Source organism: Oryx dammah, unplaced genomic scaffold, assembly GCF_014754425.2.
Source record: "Oryx dammah isolate SB20612 unplaced genomic scaffold, SCBI_Odam_1.1 HiC_scaffold_9, whole genome shotgun sequence".
NCBI lineage: Eukaryota > Metazoa > Chordata > Mammalia > Artiodactyla > Bovidae > Oryx > Oryx dammah.
The window spans coordinates 44,819,819-44,838,153 of record NW_024070193.1 but is presented as its reverse complement, the minus strand read 5'-3'; the positions used below and the strand labels follow the sequence as shown (position 1 = coordinate 44,838,153).

The 18,335-nt window shown below is 43.0% G+C and overlaps 1 protein-coding gene across 4 annotated transcripts in view; it reads right to left on the bottom strand.

The window, feature by feature from the left end:
• Nucleotides 1–17,803, bottom strand: part of ANO10 (anoctamin 10) — a 218,273-nt gene extending 200,470 nt beyond the window's left edge. For 2 of the 4 annotated variants that reach the window (XM_040246097.1, XM_040246101.1), the window contains exons 1-4: nt 17,661–17,780; nt 10,609–10,761; nt 7,130–7,327; nt 3,308–3,442 (exon numbers count right to left, since the gene is read on the bottom strand). In XM_040246097.1, the coding sequence (XP_040102031.1) occupies nt 3,308–3,442; nt 7,130–7,327; nt 10,609–10,747 (472 nt within the window). In that variant the 5' untranslated portion in view covers nt 10,748–10,761; nt 17,661–17,780. Of the gene's footprint in view, nt 1–3,307; nt 3,443–7,129; nt 7,328–10,608; nt 10,762–17,146; nt 17,411–17,651 lie in introns of those variants that run through there. The other 2 variants (XM_040246099.1, XM_040246100.1) reach the window with 2 other exon arrangements.
• Between the last annotated feature and the right edge of the window lie 532 nt (nt 17,804–18,335).

Genomic DNA, 18,335 nt, shown 5'->3' with positions numbered 1-18,335 from the left:
TGAAGAATAAAATACTTAGGAATTAACTCAAGAGGTGAAGGGCTTCCCTGGTGGCTCAGATGGTAAAAAATCTGTCTCCAGTGTGGGAGACCCAGGTGGAATCCCTGGGTGAGAAAGATTCCCTGGAGAAGGGAATGGCAGCCCACTCCAGTATTCTCGCCTGGAGAATCCCATGGATGGAGGAGCCTGGAAGGCTACAGTCCATGGCGTCACAAAGAGTCAGACATGACTGAGCTACTGACACACAACACACAACAAGGAGATGAAAGATTATACAAATAAAAACTATAAAACAATGCTAAAGGAAATTAAAACATATATAGAGACATATCCCATATCCATGGGAGTTTATCTTGTTAAAATGTCAATACTATCCAAAGTAATCTACAGATTCAATGCAATTCCTACCAAAATCCCAATGATGTCTTCTGCAAAATTAGAAACACCCATCCTAAAACGCATATCCAATTTCATGGAAACTCAAACAGCCAGAACAACTTTAAAGACGAAAAACAAAACTTCCTGATTTCAAAACTTACCACAAAGCCATAATAATCAAAACAGTGTCATACTAGCATACAGACAGACTATACAGGCCAAAGGAATAGAATAGAGAGCTCAGAAACGAACCCTCACATATGTGGTCAAATGATTTTTACAAGAGTACCAGGGCAACTCAATGAGTGAAGAATAGTTTTTGACAGATGGGTGCTAGGAAAACTGGATATCCACATACAAAAGAATGAAGCTGCTTAACACCATACACAAAAATTAACTCAAAATGGATTAAAAACCTAAACATAAAATCCAAAACTATAAAGTTCCTAACATAAAACATAGAGAATAAGCTTCAGGACAGTGTCTTTGGTGATAACTTCTTAGAGATGAACCAAAGGTACGGGAAAATGTTAAAATTTTGTGCATCAAAAAACAGTATCACCAAAGTAAAAACTGGCAGTCCACAGAATGGGAGAAAACATCTGGGGAAAAACATCTGCATATCATGTATCTCATAAGGGATTAATATCCAGAATACATTGAGAATGCCTAAATCACAACAAAAACTTGATTAAAAAATAGGCAAAGGACATACATAGACATTTCTCCAAAGAAGACATATACTCAGTATCGACAATCACTGCTAAGTCATTTCAGTCGTGTCCGACTCTGTGCGACCCCACAGACGGCAGCCCACCAGGCTCCCCCGTCCCTGGGATTCTCCAGGCAATAACAATGGAGTGGGTTGCCATTTCCTTCTCCAATGCATGAAAGTGAGAAGTGAAAGTGAAGTTGCTCAGTCATGTCCAACCCTCAGCGACCCCATGGACTGCAGCCTTCCAGGCTTCTCCATCCATGGGATCTTCCAGGCAAGAGTACTGGAGTGGGGTGCCATTGCCTTCTCCTCAACAGTTACTAGGTTAAGTGCAAGTCAAAAACTACAATGAGATAGCACCTCATACCTGTTAGGATGGCTACTATCAAAATATCAGAACATTGGGCAACTGTGGGCAAGGAAGTAGAGAAACTACAATGCTGTACACTGTTGGCGGGAATCTGAAATGGTACAGTCCCTGTGGAAAACAGGATGCAAGTACTCCGAAAAAGTTAAAAACAGAATTACCATATGATCCAGGAAGTAATTTCTTGTTATACACCAAAAAGAACTGAAAGCAGGATCTCAAAGAAATAAGTGTATACCCATGGTCATTACATCATTACTCACAATAACCAAAAAGTGGAGGCAACCCAAGCAGCCACTGATGAAGGAGTGAATAAACAATATGCGGTACATACAATGGAACACTGCTGCTGCTGCTGCTGCGAAGTCACTTCAGTCATGTCTGACTCTGTGCGACCCCACAGATGGCAGCCCACCAGGCTCCGCCGTCCTTGGGATTCTCCAGGCAAGAACACTGGAGTGGGTTGCCATTTCCTTCTCCAATGCATGAAAGTGAAAAGTGAAAAGGAAGTCACTCAGTCGTGTCCAACTTTTAGCCACCCCATGGACCGCAGCCTACCAGGCTCCTCTGTCCATGGGATTTTCCAGGCAAGAGTACCAGAGTGCGGTGCTAGTGCCTTCTCCACAATGGAACACTGTGTAGTCAGTCTTAAATAGAAGGGAATTCTGACATCTGCTACAACAAAGATAAACCTGGAGGACATTACACCAAGTGAAATATGCGAGTCACAAAAAGAGAAACACTATGTTATTTCACTTATTTGAGATACACAGAACAGTCAAAATGGTCAAGACAGAAGTGAAATGGGGGTTGCCAGGTCTTAGAGCAAGACAAGGTGGGAGAGTGATTATTTAACGGATACAGATTGTCAGTTTCACAAGACGGAAAGAACTATGGAGATGGATGGTGGTGATGGCTGTAAAACATTATGAATGTATTTAACACCACTGAACTGTACATTTAAAAGTTTTGGAAATGGTAAATTTTATGTTATATGTACTTCAGCACATTAAAAAAAAGAGAGAGAGAAACTTAAGAGATATAATAACAAGAACAACAACAAAAACGAGTGATCTATGATTGGATCTTGGTTTAAACGAACTATTTGGTGACAAGTGGGAAAGTCTGAATACGGACTGACTCGGGCATCTGTCCTCCTGGATGACACTGACTTTTACAAGGAAATGAGACTGGGGACACAAAACTGATATGTTTAAAGAATTTCTTAGGCAGCAAAAATGTTCGGGGCCTTGCTATTATCTGGGTTTTAGGAAAATCTGGAATTACATGTCATAAATACTTTCAGTCTACAAACTGATATTTTCATTCAAACGGAATTATACAAAATCAGAAAGGTACAAACTGCTAATCTGCATTCAGGTATGATGTCCCACTGTGACTCTTAAGTCTTTCTATGTTTGTATCTGTTCATACCCAGTGAGATGAGAGGAGATGGAAGGAAGGCTCCAGGAAAAGACCATGTGTCTAGCTTTGATTCCTCCACAGATTTTCATTACACTATAATGTCTGGGCATACGGTAAACTTGGCTAATTTTAACTGAGTAATATGCAAATGCATTCACACTGAATTTTAAGCTTACTGAATGCTGTGAACCTTGATAAAGAAGTTGAGAACCATAAAGAACAAATAAGTTGATCTAATGCTACAATATCATGAAGGTCTAAAGGCAAAATATATAATGGTGAAAAAAGAAATTATTGTAAAGTTGTGTAAGTTTTTCAGTAAGGGTGGAAAAAGTCATTATAATTTGTTATTTACACATACTAAGCAAAATATAATTGCATTAGAATGTATATTCATGAAATTAGTTGATACAATGACTTACATAATGATTTTCCTGGGTACAATTTTGCCTGGGGGTAACCAGGGATCATTTTTTCATCTCTGGCTCGAAGATTTTCAAGTTCATGTTTGATAATGAATTGACGTTCTGCCATGCTGAGGAAATCATCATTATCATCTAAAACAAAACAAAAATTCATAGTTATTTTCTCAGTATTAGCGAAAATAAAATCTAAAATATTCAAATAACCTGGGATTATGAAATAATGGTATAGACAATAAGTAATTACCATAAAGAGTAATCCAAGTAATAAAAATTACATAGAAAAGGATATAAGAATAAAAATATTCTGTAATGCCTTCACATAATACAGTTCTTCAGTCATTACGCTAATGATTATATGGTTCAAACAACCAAATGCAGGGCAACAACTTGCTTGCCCTCATTTAAATGAAATGAACCGAAAGTAATATATTCTTTAATTTTAACAATATTTTTACTTAGGAATGGATCTGAAGTTTGCCTACAAGGCAAATGCTCTTCCAAACTCTCAAGCCCAGGCCAATTTCCTTGTGGAATCCAACGTCCCTCACATAAATGAAGGAGAAGAAAGTCTGATAAGAAAATAGTGTCATTTTTTGACAGGTGAATCCCCTCAAATGTGGAGAATTTCACCTCAATAATTTATTTACCAATATATAAAAATCCAGAGTGACTGAGTCTGAAGAAGTCCAATTGTATCTTCTAACTCTGAAAGGCCTTGGAAGGGACCAGCTAGTTTGGTTCTGAAAGCAACCTCCCACTCTGCTTTCACAGCCATCCTAGATTTCACAGTTCTTTCCAGAAATCACTCTCTTCTGAAATCCCCTTTGAGGCCAGAACAGAAGCAGGATAGGGGGTTACAGGATATGAAATACTACTGTGCTTCTTACTTATATCAATCTAATAAACATCACCATTCTAAGACTTCAGTTCAGTCCAGTTCATTTCAGTTGCTCAGTCGTGTCCGACTCTTTGCGACCCCATGAATTGCAGCACGCCAGGCCTCCCTGTCCAACACCAACTCCCAGAGTTCACTCAGATTCACACCCATCGAGTCAGTGATGCCATCCAGCCATCTCATCTTCTGACGGCCGCTTCTTCTCCTGCCCCCAATTCCTCCCAGCATCAGAGTCTTTTCCAATGAGTCAACTCTTTGCATGAGCTAGCCAAAGTACTGGAGCTTCAGCTTTAGCATCATTCCTTCCAAAGAAATCCCAGGGCTGATCTCCTTCAGAATGGACTGGTTGGATCTCCTTGCAGTCCAAGGGACTCTCAAGAGTCTTCTCCAACACCATAGTGCAAAAGCATCAATTCTTCAGCACTCAGCCTTCTTCACAGTCCAACTCTCATATCCATACATGACCACAGGAAAAATCATAGCCTTGACTAGACCGACCTTAGTCGGCAAAGTAATGTCTCTGCTTTTGAATATGCTATCTAGGTTGGTCATAACTTTCCTCCCAAGGAGTAAGCGTCTTTTAATTTCATGGCTGCAGTCACCATCTGCAGTGATTTGGGAGCCCAAAAAAATAAAGTCTGACACTGTTTCCACTGTTTCCCCATCTGTTTCCCATGAAGTGATGGAAGCAGACGCCATGATCTTCATTTTCTGAATGTTGAGCTTTAAGCCAACTTTTTCACTCTCCTCTTTCACTTTCATCAAGAGGCTTTTTAGTTCCTCTTCACTTTCTGCCATAAGGGTAGTGTCATCTGCATATCTGAGGTTATTGATATTTCTCCCGGCAATCTTGATTCCAGCTTGTGTTTCTTCCAGCCCAGCATTTCTCATGATGTACTCTGCATAGAAGTTAAATAAGCAGGGTGACAATATACAGCCTTGACGTACTCCTTTTCCTATTTAGAACAAGTCTGTTGTTCCATGTCCAGTTCTAACTGTTGCTTCCTGACCTGCATACAGATTTCTCAAGAGGCAGGTCAGGTGGTCTGGTATTCCCATCTCTCTCAGAATTTTCCACAGTTTAGTCCATTCTGAAGGAGATCAACCCTGGGATTTCTTTGGAAGGAATGATGATAAAGCTGAAACTCCAATACTGTGGCCACCTCATGAGAAAAGTTGACTCATTGGAAAAGACTCTGATGCTGGGAGGGATTAGGGGCAGGAGGAGAAGGGGACGACTGAGGATGAGATGGCTGGATGGCATCACGGACTCGATGGACATGACTCTGAGTGAACTCCGGGAGTTGGTGATGAACAGGGAGGCCTGGCGTGCTGCGATTCATAGGGTCGCAAAGAGTCGGACACAACTGAGCGACTGAACTGAACTGACACAGTCAAAGGCTTTGGCATAGTCAATCAAGCAGAAATAGATGTTTTTCTGGAACTCTCTTGCTTTTTTCATGATCCAGCGGATGTTGGCAATTTGATCTCTGGTTCCTCTGCCTTTTCTAAATCCAGCTTGAACATCAGAAAGTTCACAGTTCACGTATTGCTGAAGCCTGGCTTGGAGACTTTTGAGCATTACTAGCATGTGAGATGAGTGCAACTGTGCAGTAGTTTGAGCATTCTTTGGCATTGCTTTTCTTTGAGATTGGAATGAAAACTGACCTTTTCCAGTCCTGTGGCCACTGCTGAATTTTCCAAATTTTCTAGCATATTGAGTGCAGCACTTTCACAGCATCATCTTTCAGGATTTGAAATAGCTCAACTGGAATTCCATCACCTTCACTACCTTTGTTCATAGTGATGCTTTCTAAGGCCCACTTGACTTCACATTCCAGGATATCTGGCTCTAGATGAGTGATCACACCATCATGATTATCCGGGTCGTGAAGATCTTTTTTGTACAGTTCTTCTGTGTATTCTTGCCACCTCTTCTTAATATCTTCTGCTTCTGTTAAGTCCATACCATTTCTGTCCTTTATCGAGCCCATCTTTGCATGAAATGTTCCCTTGGTATCTCTAATTTTCTTGAAGAGATCTCTAGTCTTTCCCATTCTGTTCTTTTTCTCTATTTCTTTGCACTGATTGCTGAAGAAGGCTTTCGTATCTCTTCTTGCTATTCTTTGGAACTCTGCATTCAGATGCTTGTATCTTTCCTTTTCTCCTTTGCTTTTCGCCTCTCTTCTTTCCACAGCTATTTGTAAGGCCTCCCCAGACAGCCATTTTGCTTTTCTGTATTTCTTTTCCATGGGGATGGTCTTGATCCCTGTCTCCTGTACAATGTCACGAACCTCATTCCATAGTTCATCAGGCACTCTATCAGATCTAGGCCCTTAAATCTATTTCTCATTTCCACTGTATAATCATAAGGGATTTGATTTAGGTCATACCTGAATGGTCTAGCGGTTTTCCCTACTTTCTTCAATTTAAGTCTGAATTTGGCAATAAGAAGTTGATCTGAGCCACAGTCAGCTCCTGGTCTTGTTCTTGTTGACTGTATAGAGCTTCTCCATCTTTGGCTGCAAAGAATATAATCAATCTGATTCCAGTGTTGACCATCTGGTGATGTCCATGTGTAGAGTCTACTCTTGTGTAGTTGGAAGAGGGTGTTTGCTATGACCAGTGCATTTTCTTGGCAAAACTCTATTAGTCTTTGCCCTGGTTCATTCTGCATTCCAAGGCCAAATTTGCCTGTTACTCAGTGACATATGTCATCTTATTTTATGTTCATCTATTCCAGAGGTTACAAAGTAAATCTGCAACCCAAACCTGATCCCACCTGGTTTGATAAATAAAATTTTATTGGTACATAGCCTCATTCATTTGCTTCTTATGGCTGCAGGCTGCTTTTGCTTTTGCTCTACTCATCAAAGACTTCCTTTTGATAAGCTGACTCTGATAGAAACAATCTTGGAACTTACCATCAAAATCTTTGAAGTTGTGTCGGGTCCCATACGTGAAGGCTCTCATGGTGTTATCACCGCACTCTTTGACCAATCCCACTGCTTCTGCCCCCAGCAGCAATCGAATCTTGGAGGCACCAACAAGATACAAGTTCTGATTTTCTAGGGTTTCTTTCTCATATTTATTTAACAACGGTCTAAACAACAGCTGAGCACCTTCGGAAACAAAAGATGAGCACAATCTTGGAAACTGATAAACATAAAAGTTTCAAATATGAAAATCTTTTAAATAAGTATTCTGTTTCTAGTTTGGCAGAAGGCAAATAAATTATATTAACAATTTAAATCCATCTCCCAAATAAATAATAAATAAAGTAAGTTGGGGAACGTAGTTCTTTATAGCTTTTTGAAATAAATGCCAAAACTGGAAAATGGAATAAGTGGCCTGTCAGTTACTCAAATTAGAAGTAGATATTGGACAAGAATCAAATATTTGTTAGCTCTAAATATAAAACTGCACTAAGTAAAAATATGAAGCAAAAGGATGTAATATAAAAAATACAAAAATTTAAGAAAATTAATTTGAAATAAAATATCCCAATAAAAATGCAACAAATGTAACACAATTATGGAAGACTACAGATTGTGTGAATGTTAAATACTGAATAATAAAGAGTGAAATAATTTTCCAATGATTTTTTCCATAAATATTAATACATTCAATTAGGTTTAAAGTAGATATTGTTATTTGATACTGTATATGTAATTATTTCACTTAAAAGACTGTAGAAAAAGGAATTTTTCCTAATTTTTAATTTCTATCTACATCAGACTTTTTAAGGTGCATTGATATCTTTACTGTTTATCCTCTATGAAGTGTTGACAGGAGTTATAAAAATACCAATCAGATGGAACAGGATAATGAGCAGAATTTATATTTTACTTACCCAAGGGGTTAATAAGGTTAACTTGCTATGGCATTATTATTTAGGTACTTTACAACAGAGGCGTTAAAGGCTTTAATTAAAAAAAAAAAAAAGATATGTTCAATTTAAAGAAAACACAAATGGCTCTTAAATAGAAAGTCCTAAATGTCATCCATATCAAGATAAATGCAAAACAACACCAATATGTTATTTTTCACTTCTCACACTACAAAAATCAAGTTAGATTGACACCTGTGGTGGATTCATGTCAATGTATGGCAAAACCAATACAGAATTGTAAAGTAAAATAAATAAATAAATAAATAATTTAAAAAGAAAAAGATGGTGGGGGAGTTAGCCACGAAAGTGCTCCACCCCACCCAGAACTCCCCTCCAAAGAATGTGCCGTGAGAAGCAGAGCTGACTGACACCATCTGCTTGTCCCCCTTTGGCTGCAGCACCCCCACCCCTAGGCCACAGGACAGTGGAATGAAGTCATTGTGCAATGCTGAGCCTGGCTAATATGTTCTCAGAACCATGCTGTAGTCTGAGGCTTTTCCTATCCAAGTCTCCTTCCTTCCCTCTCTCCTTTCACACGCTTCAGACATGCACCAAAGTCGGAAGGCTATCACTGTCTAAGCCTGCTCCTTCCTACTTTATCTTTCTACAGATGATCCTCTCTACAAACCTCCTGTGCATTAAATCCCACTTGGCATCTCTTGCTTGAAAGACCCAAATGACACAGCATGTAGGGAGGGTACTCTCAGACATGGCTAGGGGAACAAAAACTGCTATAACCTTCATGGAGAACCATTAGTCAGAATGTTGTTCTGAAAAAGAGCACTCTTTCATCGCAAGCCCCCATACCTGAAGCAATGACTTGTTCATGTGATTCCTTTAGGATTTGTTTTCACGTCACCAGACAACATGCTTTTAGAGCTATTTTTTTAACTTTGGCAAATGAGGATTAAACTCTCTTTCCAACCCACGTCCCTCATTTCTACCCACCATTCTCACAATATCATTATATCATCCTTTTCATTCCGTCAACAGTACTTTCATTATTACGACTACATATAGTTGAGCTTTACAACATGCTATGATTTTCCTTTCCTACAATTTACCATTTTCCCAAAAGTTGGTATCTATCTTGTTTCATAATGTGCTTAGTTTATTATATACTTACTGATAATTCAATCCCCCAAGCTAATTATGTCTTCCCTCAATACACTGCCATGAGAAAGAGTCTGACAACATTATCTTCTCAGAGATCTTATCTTTACTCTACCCTCACACATTGTTGGCAGCTGGGTGAGTTCAGAATTCTAGACTGAAACCATTTTCCTTCAGAAATGAAGATATTACTTCACTGCCTTCCAGCTTCCAGTGTTTCTGACCTATTTTCTATTTTTGGAAGTCTGTAGTGTCTTCCTGTCCCCAGGATTCTGAAACGTTCCAATCATATGCGCCAGTTTCAGCCAGTCTGGGCATTGCATGGGCCCATTCAATCTGAAAAAGCATACACCAGTCCTGAGTTTTCCTTTGATGATTTCTTCCTCTCCTTTTTTTCTGTTTCCTTTCTAGAACTCCTTTTATTCAGAGGTATATACCTCCTGGACATTTTTAGGGGGTGTTTTGTGTAGTTTTATGAAGTGTCTGATGAAGGACTGATGCTAAGGCTGAAGCTCCAATACTCTGGCCACCTGATGTGAAGAGACGATTCACTGGAAAAGACCTTGATGCTAGGAAAGATTGAGGGCAAGAAGAGAAGGGGACAACAGAGGATGAGATGGTTGGATGGCATCAATGACTCGATGGACATGAGTTTGAGCAGACTCAGGGAGATAGCGAAGGACAGGGAAGCCTGGCATGCTGCAGTTCATGGGGTTGCCAAGACACAACTTGGCGACTGAACAATGACAACAAAGTGTCTGCTCGTGTAAAATGCCCTCCACCTCTTTCCCGGGTCCAGCCCCCTTTCTGCCAGAGAGCTGAGGGTTCAACTTTGGCTTCTTCCATGAAGTCATCCCTTACCACTCTGAAAAGCAACACCAAGCATCATTTCTTCCTTCCATTTACTTTCATAGCAAGCACACATACGAGACTCATTTTTAAGTATCCTGTGCTGTTTTGTAACAGCTTTTTCATTAGCTTTTTTCCTATTCCTTTGACTTCCTGGATCTAGCATTCAGTCTCCTTACCCTGACAGTAATATCTTTGCTGTCGGAGACACGTTTCTGTCCCTCTTAGCATCACAACCAACACATAAAGGATACTCAAAGATATTCATACATTTGACAAATATTAAGTACCTACTATGCACCAGGTACCATACACAGGCGCAGAGTTTACAGCTGTGAACAAAATCACTCAGGTTGTTTACAGTCTAAGAGAGACTTACAACCTAACGTTGACCTAAGACCTCCTTTCAAGTCCTAGGTATAGAACAAAGAGCAAAGAAATGAACATGAATTTAAAAAATAGATCAACCAGAAAACTGTGAAACACATTTGTAAATATAGTTTTACTCAAGTGGGCATGACTAACTCGGAGTAATATTCATTTACTCACCTCCATCTCTCTTTTTAGTGATGATTCTGGTTTTCAGCCATTCTTTTGTTTCCTCCTTGACATCCTGAGCAAGTTCTATGACGACCAAAGGCATGAAAGAACTCTCATGAGTATCCAGAGCGGATAAGGTCACTTTCATCTTTGACAAACTTGCTGAAAATAAGAAGTAAACATGGATTCTCACAGAAAAAAACACAGACTATATCTGTATTTTCTCTTAATGAAAATTAACCACAATTCACCACAAGTCTGGCTTCTTAGACAAAAGGAATTTTCCCATGATCCAGATGGGTTACATGCCAAGCTCACCCAATGGTTCACAGCACCTGTGGGGGCCGGGCCCTGTACAAAAACAAGGGAACAACACCCTTGTTTGTAAGCAGATCAGAATATGGTGGAGGGGACATTCAGGTTAGTGATGGGATAACAGTGTGAAAGTTACAAGAGGACTAAGAAAGTATTTACAGAGGGTGTGACTGACCTGAACAGGACTTAGAAGGATGAATGAGAGTTTGCCAGATGGACAATGGATGGCAATCCAGGTAGAGGAAATAGAGTGCCCCCTACAAAATAATGACGACAAATAGCCAAGAGACTCAGAGAAATAGAAGTGATTAGTTATGGTTGGAGTATGAACCATGTTTTAGGGGAGGGAGGATGGGAATGGACTGGAACCTAATGAGGGCTCCTGACTATTACAAAGCAACTGCACCTTGTCAACATACCAATTCATCATGAGCAATTCATCATGAGCAGGGAGCTGACACAGTCATTTCATGTTGTGGTATGCAGTCTACGTCCCCAGCATCAGCTGCCCCTCCCAGTGTCCCTAACTTTCTCAGAAGGATCATCTTTATGTCTGTTACCAAGCCTGAAAACTGTCACAGTCAATCTGGAGACCCACTGATGGTATCAGTCACTAAGGCCTAATGACCTCCCCTAAAGTGTTTCTTATGTCAATCTCTCTAACTCAGTGATTCTCATCAGGAGCAATTTTCAGACTTTGGACTCCTTTATTCTAACTTTGTACTTCGTGGAAGTTTTAATGACTCCAAAGCACAAGTGCAAGTCGATTACTGGGTACAATCACAGAAGGAGTGACCAACAACACAGGGCATCTTTCCTTTCTTTGGGGGAACTCATGGTCTTGCAGCAAGCTGATCAAACAGACCAAGACTGGCCTGGACTCATAAGCTTTTGTTTTTCACTAACAGAGCATAAGTTTTGTTTGGGGCAACACAGGTATTATAAATTAATGCTGGATGCAAATTATACTACAAATACACCAGGAACGCTATTTCCAGGTATCAGCCAAATGAGAGTCAGCAGGCTAGGCTGCCAGGTCAAAACAGCACTGAGTTCTCACCTTCAAATAGCTAATAATGTGGTCAGGAATTATATAGAATGACAAAAGAGTTAGCAATTAGAGCTATGGGAACTCAGAATACCTCATACACAAAAGTTAATGGTCCAGAAAAGAGGGAAGCATGTTCTATGCAGGGAGCAACACGTGTAAAGTCAATGAAGTGAGGGTGAAGTCCTGACCAGAGCAGGGTGATAACATGTTTGTAAGCTGTAACCATATGGGAAAGTCTGCTGCCATTTACATCTGACTCAGTAGTCAGTAAGAAGTCACAGGAGGTTTCCGAGCAGAAGACTGACTATGTGCCAGGGTAATATAAATCCCAACAGGTACATTTAGGGGGCTTTTGTCCTGGTATTCTTTCAATTCCTTTGAACCTCTGAAATTCCTCATAACAAAAAGTTTGGGAAAAGGTTAATCTACCAATAGACTATAGAGGTTTACCATCATCATCTTTTACATGGAAATATCAAATACAACAAACATTAATCATGGGGTTACTATGGGCCAGGTCATGATGGAGTCTAAAGGTACAAAAGTAAATAAGGTCGATATCTTACTTTTGAGAAGCGAGGGTACATCAAATCATTCTAACACACAGACTCGGTGCTGGGTTGATGAAAAAGTTCATTCGGGTTTTTCTATTACACCTTATGGAAAATGTGAAAGAACTTACTGGCCAACCCAATATAATAGCAATAACCAGAAGGGCAGGGGCAAACTGAGGAGGGAAAAGGACTTTCTGGGAAGGGAGCCTGAGAACTAGAAAGCCTTCAACTTGGAAAAGATACACGGATGACTCCACGGTTTCTAACCAGGGACATGGGAAGAATGGCTGTATATGAGCAAACAGCAAAGATGGAAGGAATGGTGAGGTTAAGGACAATAAAGGCAGGGTTCAACAGGGCATATGTGCACAGGCATCAAAGGTCAAAGCTTTTTCGCCTTTATGCACTGCCTAATGTATCGCAGCAAGTGAAGAGGAACTAAAAAGCCTCTTGATGAAAGTGAAAGAGGAGAGTGAAAAAGTTGGCTTAAAGCTCAACATTCAGAAAACTAAGATCATGGCATCTGGTCCCATCACTTCATGGGAAGTAGATGGGGAAACAGTGTCAGACTTTATTTTTTGGAGCTCCAAAATCACTACAGATGGTGACTGTAGCCATGAAATTAAAAGACGCTTACTCCTTGGCAGGAAAGTTATGACCAACCTAGATAGCATATTCAAAAGCAAAGACACTACTTTGCCAACAAAGGTCCGTCTAGTCAAGGCTACGGTTTTTCCAGTGGTCATGTATGGGTGTGAGAGTTGGACTGTGAAGAAAGCTGAGCACCGAAGAACTGATGCTTTTGAACTGTGGTGTTGGAGAAGACTCTTGAGAGTCCCTTGGACTGCAAGGAGATCCAACCAGTCCACTCTGAAGGAGATCAGCCCTGGGATTTCTTTGGAAGGAATGATGCTAAAGCTGAAGCTCCAGTACTTTGGCTACCTCATGCGAAGAGTTGACTCATTGAAAAAGACTCTGATGCTGGGAGGGATTGGGGGCAGGAGGAGAAGCGGCTGTCAGAAGATGAGATGGCTGGATGGCATCACTGACTTGATAGGCATAAGTCTGAGTGAACTCCGGGAGTTGGTGATGGACAGGGAGGCCTGGCGTGCGGTGATTCATGGGGTCGCAAAGAGTCGGACATGACTGAGCAACTGAACTGAACCGAATGAAGTCAAACAACCACTGTAGCAGAAAGAGGACTGAAATCCAGCACTCTTTCAATGATACCATGCCGTATGCAAAGAACTTTTTCCCCCCTTTTTATGAACTTAGCCAATAATGTTGGTTTATAGTCTCACCACAGCAGTGGCCTTACCACAGCTGTGTAGCCAGCCACACACTTTCGATCATTAAGGGACTCACAGATTAACCTAAGTGGCACTGTTGCTTAGGCTCTGCTCTGAGCAGTTCAGTGGAGCTGGGTAAACTTTGAGCCCTCCAAGGCTCCAGTACATAAGATGCTCTTGGAGCATCTTTCAACACTGCTTGTTTTCAGGTGCTTCCACTGGGATGGCACTTACAGGCTGGGTGACCTAAGAGACAGGAACCTCTCTTAAATGACCATGGTCCTGTCCCTGAAGCCCTGTGCCCTCCTTCCCGGGCCCTCTGCTCAGGGAATTTCCATCACGGTACAGTGTCACCCCTGGAGATGCCCTCTCCTCAGGCAGTCCTGCCCCTCTCTGGGTTCTGCATGCAACATCACTCTTGTGGTTCACTGACGAGCGCAATCCAGGCCTGTCCCAAACCCACCTCTCCACATGGGCGGGCCCAACAGAGTGCATATCAAGTGTAAGGCGGTAAAAATATGTAACCTCACGGCGGCCAGGACTAATCTGAGTTCTGCAATCCACTTTCACCAGAGGGCCTTAATAGGAGCCGGCTTCACCATTACCATGCACACTAGACTAGTGTGTGTGTTAGTCACTCAGCTGTGTCCACTCTTTGCGACCCCACAAACTGTAGCCTGCCAGGCTTCTCTGTCCATGGAATTCTTCAGGCAAGAGTACTGGAGTGGATTGCTATTTCCTTCTCCAGAGCATCTTCCCGATCCAGGGACTGAACCCTGGTCTCCTCCATCACAGGCAGATTCGTTACCACTTGAGTAGTATGTGGAACCAAAAAACCAGGTGGGGGGACCTGATGGGTTTAAGTGTGGGCATGGCAGAGGGCCTCACAGTTCCTGTTGGGGCCAATCTGAAAACAGGCAATGATTCAACACATAGATTTCCTGGACACAAGAGAGTAGAATGATTCTGCTACCATAGCCAGTGTCCCCTTTTATCCAGAAAGTTGGCCAGGCCAGCACCCAGGAATAACTACACGACACAGAGCAGCTAGGTTCCATATACCCTCCACACAGGGTCAGCAGACAGCCATCCCAAACTCTTTCTCCTTTATCATGTACTGAATTGCACACAGGGCTAAAGGAGACCTACAAAGGAACTGGCTCCTGGTTGCTTTTATGTTAGCTATTGGAATCACCTGCCTATAATAAGAGCGAAAACCTGACCACATGGTGGCCGAAACACACGTGCACAAAGAAACTCACTGTGAGTTCAACCAAGAGGGCGGGGGGTGTTCATATATTTTATCAAGGATCAAAAAAAAGAGAGTAACAACCTCTTACTTCTCTTGAGTTTGGGTAAAGAAGAAAAGTCAATGGAATTACCATAAATTCAAAGATTAATAATAAGTAAATGGACAAGGCTGTCTTTAGGAATCACCTTACATCAGACTCAAGGAGAAGCTCTGATCAAAATGACAAAATTACTTTCAGTCATAAAGTAGAGCAGGAACATATCAGTGAGAGAAAACTGAAGGGCTACACTGATCAAGCTGGAAGATGAGAGAGATTTCCTAGGAGAAAAGTTGCAATTTTAATGGCCGGTGTTAGAAGGAAAAGGGACAGGACCTCTCCTAGGGCTCCCGAGGTCTAAGACAACTTAGAGACAGCCTCTAAAACCTCGGCAGGTAGTTAATTATGAGACAGTCTCCCTTGAGACCTAGGGCAGCTGCCACTCAGAGTCACCTAAGATGTGGGCAGATCTGAGAATGGAACTTGAGCACTGCACACCCCCAGCCTTCACTAGAGTTCCACAGGGACACCCCCAACACAGGGAAGATGCTGAGGCCCATTCCCTGAGGCACACATCTGGGAACCTCCCGGCCTCAGGACTCCACAGAAAGGTGTGGGAGAGTTGAGACATGATGCCATATAGACGACCTGGTCACAGCAGCCCAGACCTGATTACATGCTGCACTCAATAGTCTGCCTACATTTAGCACCCCAGATACTGTCAAGATTTCTGCTTCTTTGGGCTGGAATAATGTCTGAGAACCTAGAGCAACAATGAATCTCCTCCCTAAGCACAAGACCTGGCACACAGCTGAACCGCTCCTAAGTGATAAAAGAATGAATTCACCTGATGAACTCACCACCATTTATGAAGATGTTTAGGGAGAATTTTCAATGATCCAGGAAAATGCTAAAAATACAAAAGGAAAAAAGCAAAACAAAAAGTAATACAACAATATGACCCCAATTATGTACTATGTACATTTAGTTATTTAGAATTCCCTGGTAGCTCAGTTGGTAAAGAATCTGCCTGCAGTGCAGGAGACCCAGGTTCAGTTCCTGGGTCAGGAAGATCCCCTGGAGAAGGAAATGGCAACCCACTTAAGTATTCCTGCCTGGAAAATCCAAAGGACAGAGGAGCCTGGCGGGCTACGGTCCATGGGGTCACAAGAGTCGGACATGACTTAGTGACGAAACCATCACAACATTTAGTTAGAAAAAAAAACAAAAAACAAAAATAAAGAAGTTGCTGATGGACAGGGAGGCCTGGCGTGCTGCGATTCATGGGGTCGCAAAAAGTCAGACACGACTGAGCGACTGAACTGAACTGAACTGCACCAAAATATCAGAGTTGGTGAAATAACATGGAGTTTTAATATTCATCCCTTATACCTTTCTCTATCTTCTGAGTTTTCTTACAATGAAGAAAAGTTTCACTGAGCTTGTTGGTTTGTTTTTTTAAGTGCACACACTTTCCAATTTACCAGGACTCTTCTTTCCCTTTCCACTATTTTAGGGTCTTTTCAATTTCATTCTTCATCTGCAGTTCTACAATATCTGGTCATAACAGATACGATCTACTTTCCACAGTTAATTTGCAATTATCTGTCATACTCACAGAATGGGCTGTTAGAAAACATCTAGTTCTCTAGCTCCATGTAACTTTAAGTTGAAAGTAATCACAAAAGAAAGATTTTAAAAATTTTTTTAAAACCCCACAGGATTCGATTTTTAAACATTAAAACTCCACACGATTTAACATGTTAAATATTTGTGATGTTTTTCAATCCGAATAAACCTCAACTCTGAAAGGGTGGGACCACCATACACCGTCTGGATTGCTGAAATGGGGTTTTTACAGAAGACAGCGCCCCACCAACGCTGGCGCGGCCACGGCTCCAGGTAAATTAGAAGCACCCGGTCCAGTCACAGCTCTCAGGTGTCCCAGGCACTACCCTTGATTTGCATCTGTTATTTAAGCTGCACGATGTGTCCCTGTTGAAAGCCTGGAAACCCGATCACCCCAATGTGAGAAACAGCAGAACTCACAAGCTGGCTGGGGTCACACGCGTTCCGACTGTCCACGGAAGCGTGAATCACCGGCCCCCGTCAGCTGGTCCTTCCCCAAAACGCCCTTCACTGGGCTTCGCCGACTTCTCCATCCCGAATCACCTCATTGCCCACAGGTCTGGAACACCTCAAGCCCCCGCATCCTGCCTCCACAAGCCACCAGAGTTCACCCTCACCAGATTTCTTCTATGAACCCTCCACCTCAGACCAACCGTGGCCCTCTGCAGTGTCCAAACCTGCGAATGCCACTCCCCCCTGCGCTACTCCCCGCTCCGCCCCCCGACTCGAAAAATACCCAACCTAGGCGTCCCTCCCGGTCCCATTTCCCCATTCCCGGACTGCCAGCCCCGGAAGGTACACGGGAAGGAAGGATGGCGGCCAGGAGTCCCTGGAAGCGTCGCGCCGCCGCCCGGCAGCCCAGACTCAACGACCCGCAGCGACCTGGGCTCTGGCCGCCGAGTGTCAGGGGTCGCAGGCCCCCTACCCCACTCACCCGCCGCCTCAGCGCTCCACGTCTTCGGGGGCGGGCCCGAGAGCCGGCGAGTCCCGGAGGCCCGGCGAGCAACTCTCGGGGCTGGAGGCGGGCGGGGGCCTGCGGGGCGGGCGCCGCTGAGCGCTGGGCGGGGCGGACGTGGCGGGGCCGAGACGCAATCTCGCGCAGGCGGGGCGGGGCCGCGGTGGGGGTGGGCGGGGCTTGGTGCTGGGGCCTAGCGGTGAGTCACCCCCGGCGGAGAGACCTGGCTTCCCCAGAGAAACGCTAGACGAGCCAAACCCCGCTGTCGCCTGCAATGAGAGCTGAGGCTGCTAAGGAAAAGGGTTGCCTTTGGGGCTGGCACTCCGCGTGTGGGCGGGACCACGGTAGGAGAGGCGGGGCCTCACAAGGCTGTCCAGCAGGACGGGGGCAGGACCAAAATGGAGAGGCGGGGCCTCCTAGGACTGGGCTGTCGCTCCCAAGAGTCCAACGGCGATCCCTAAAGAAATATGGCCCTTTCACATTTTCCTCTTTTCCTGTCTCTTAAGGCCCAAACTGGGGCTTTCCGGGTGGCTCAGTGGTAAAGAATTCTCCTGTCAATGCAGGAGACGCAGGAGATGCGGAATCGAGCCACCGATTGGGAAGATCCCCTGGCGAAGGAAATGGCAACCTTCTCCAGTATTCTGTAAAATCCCA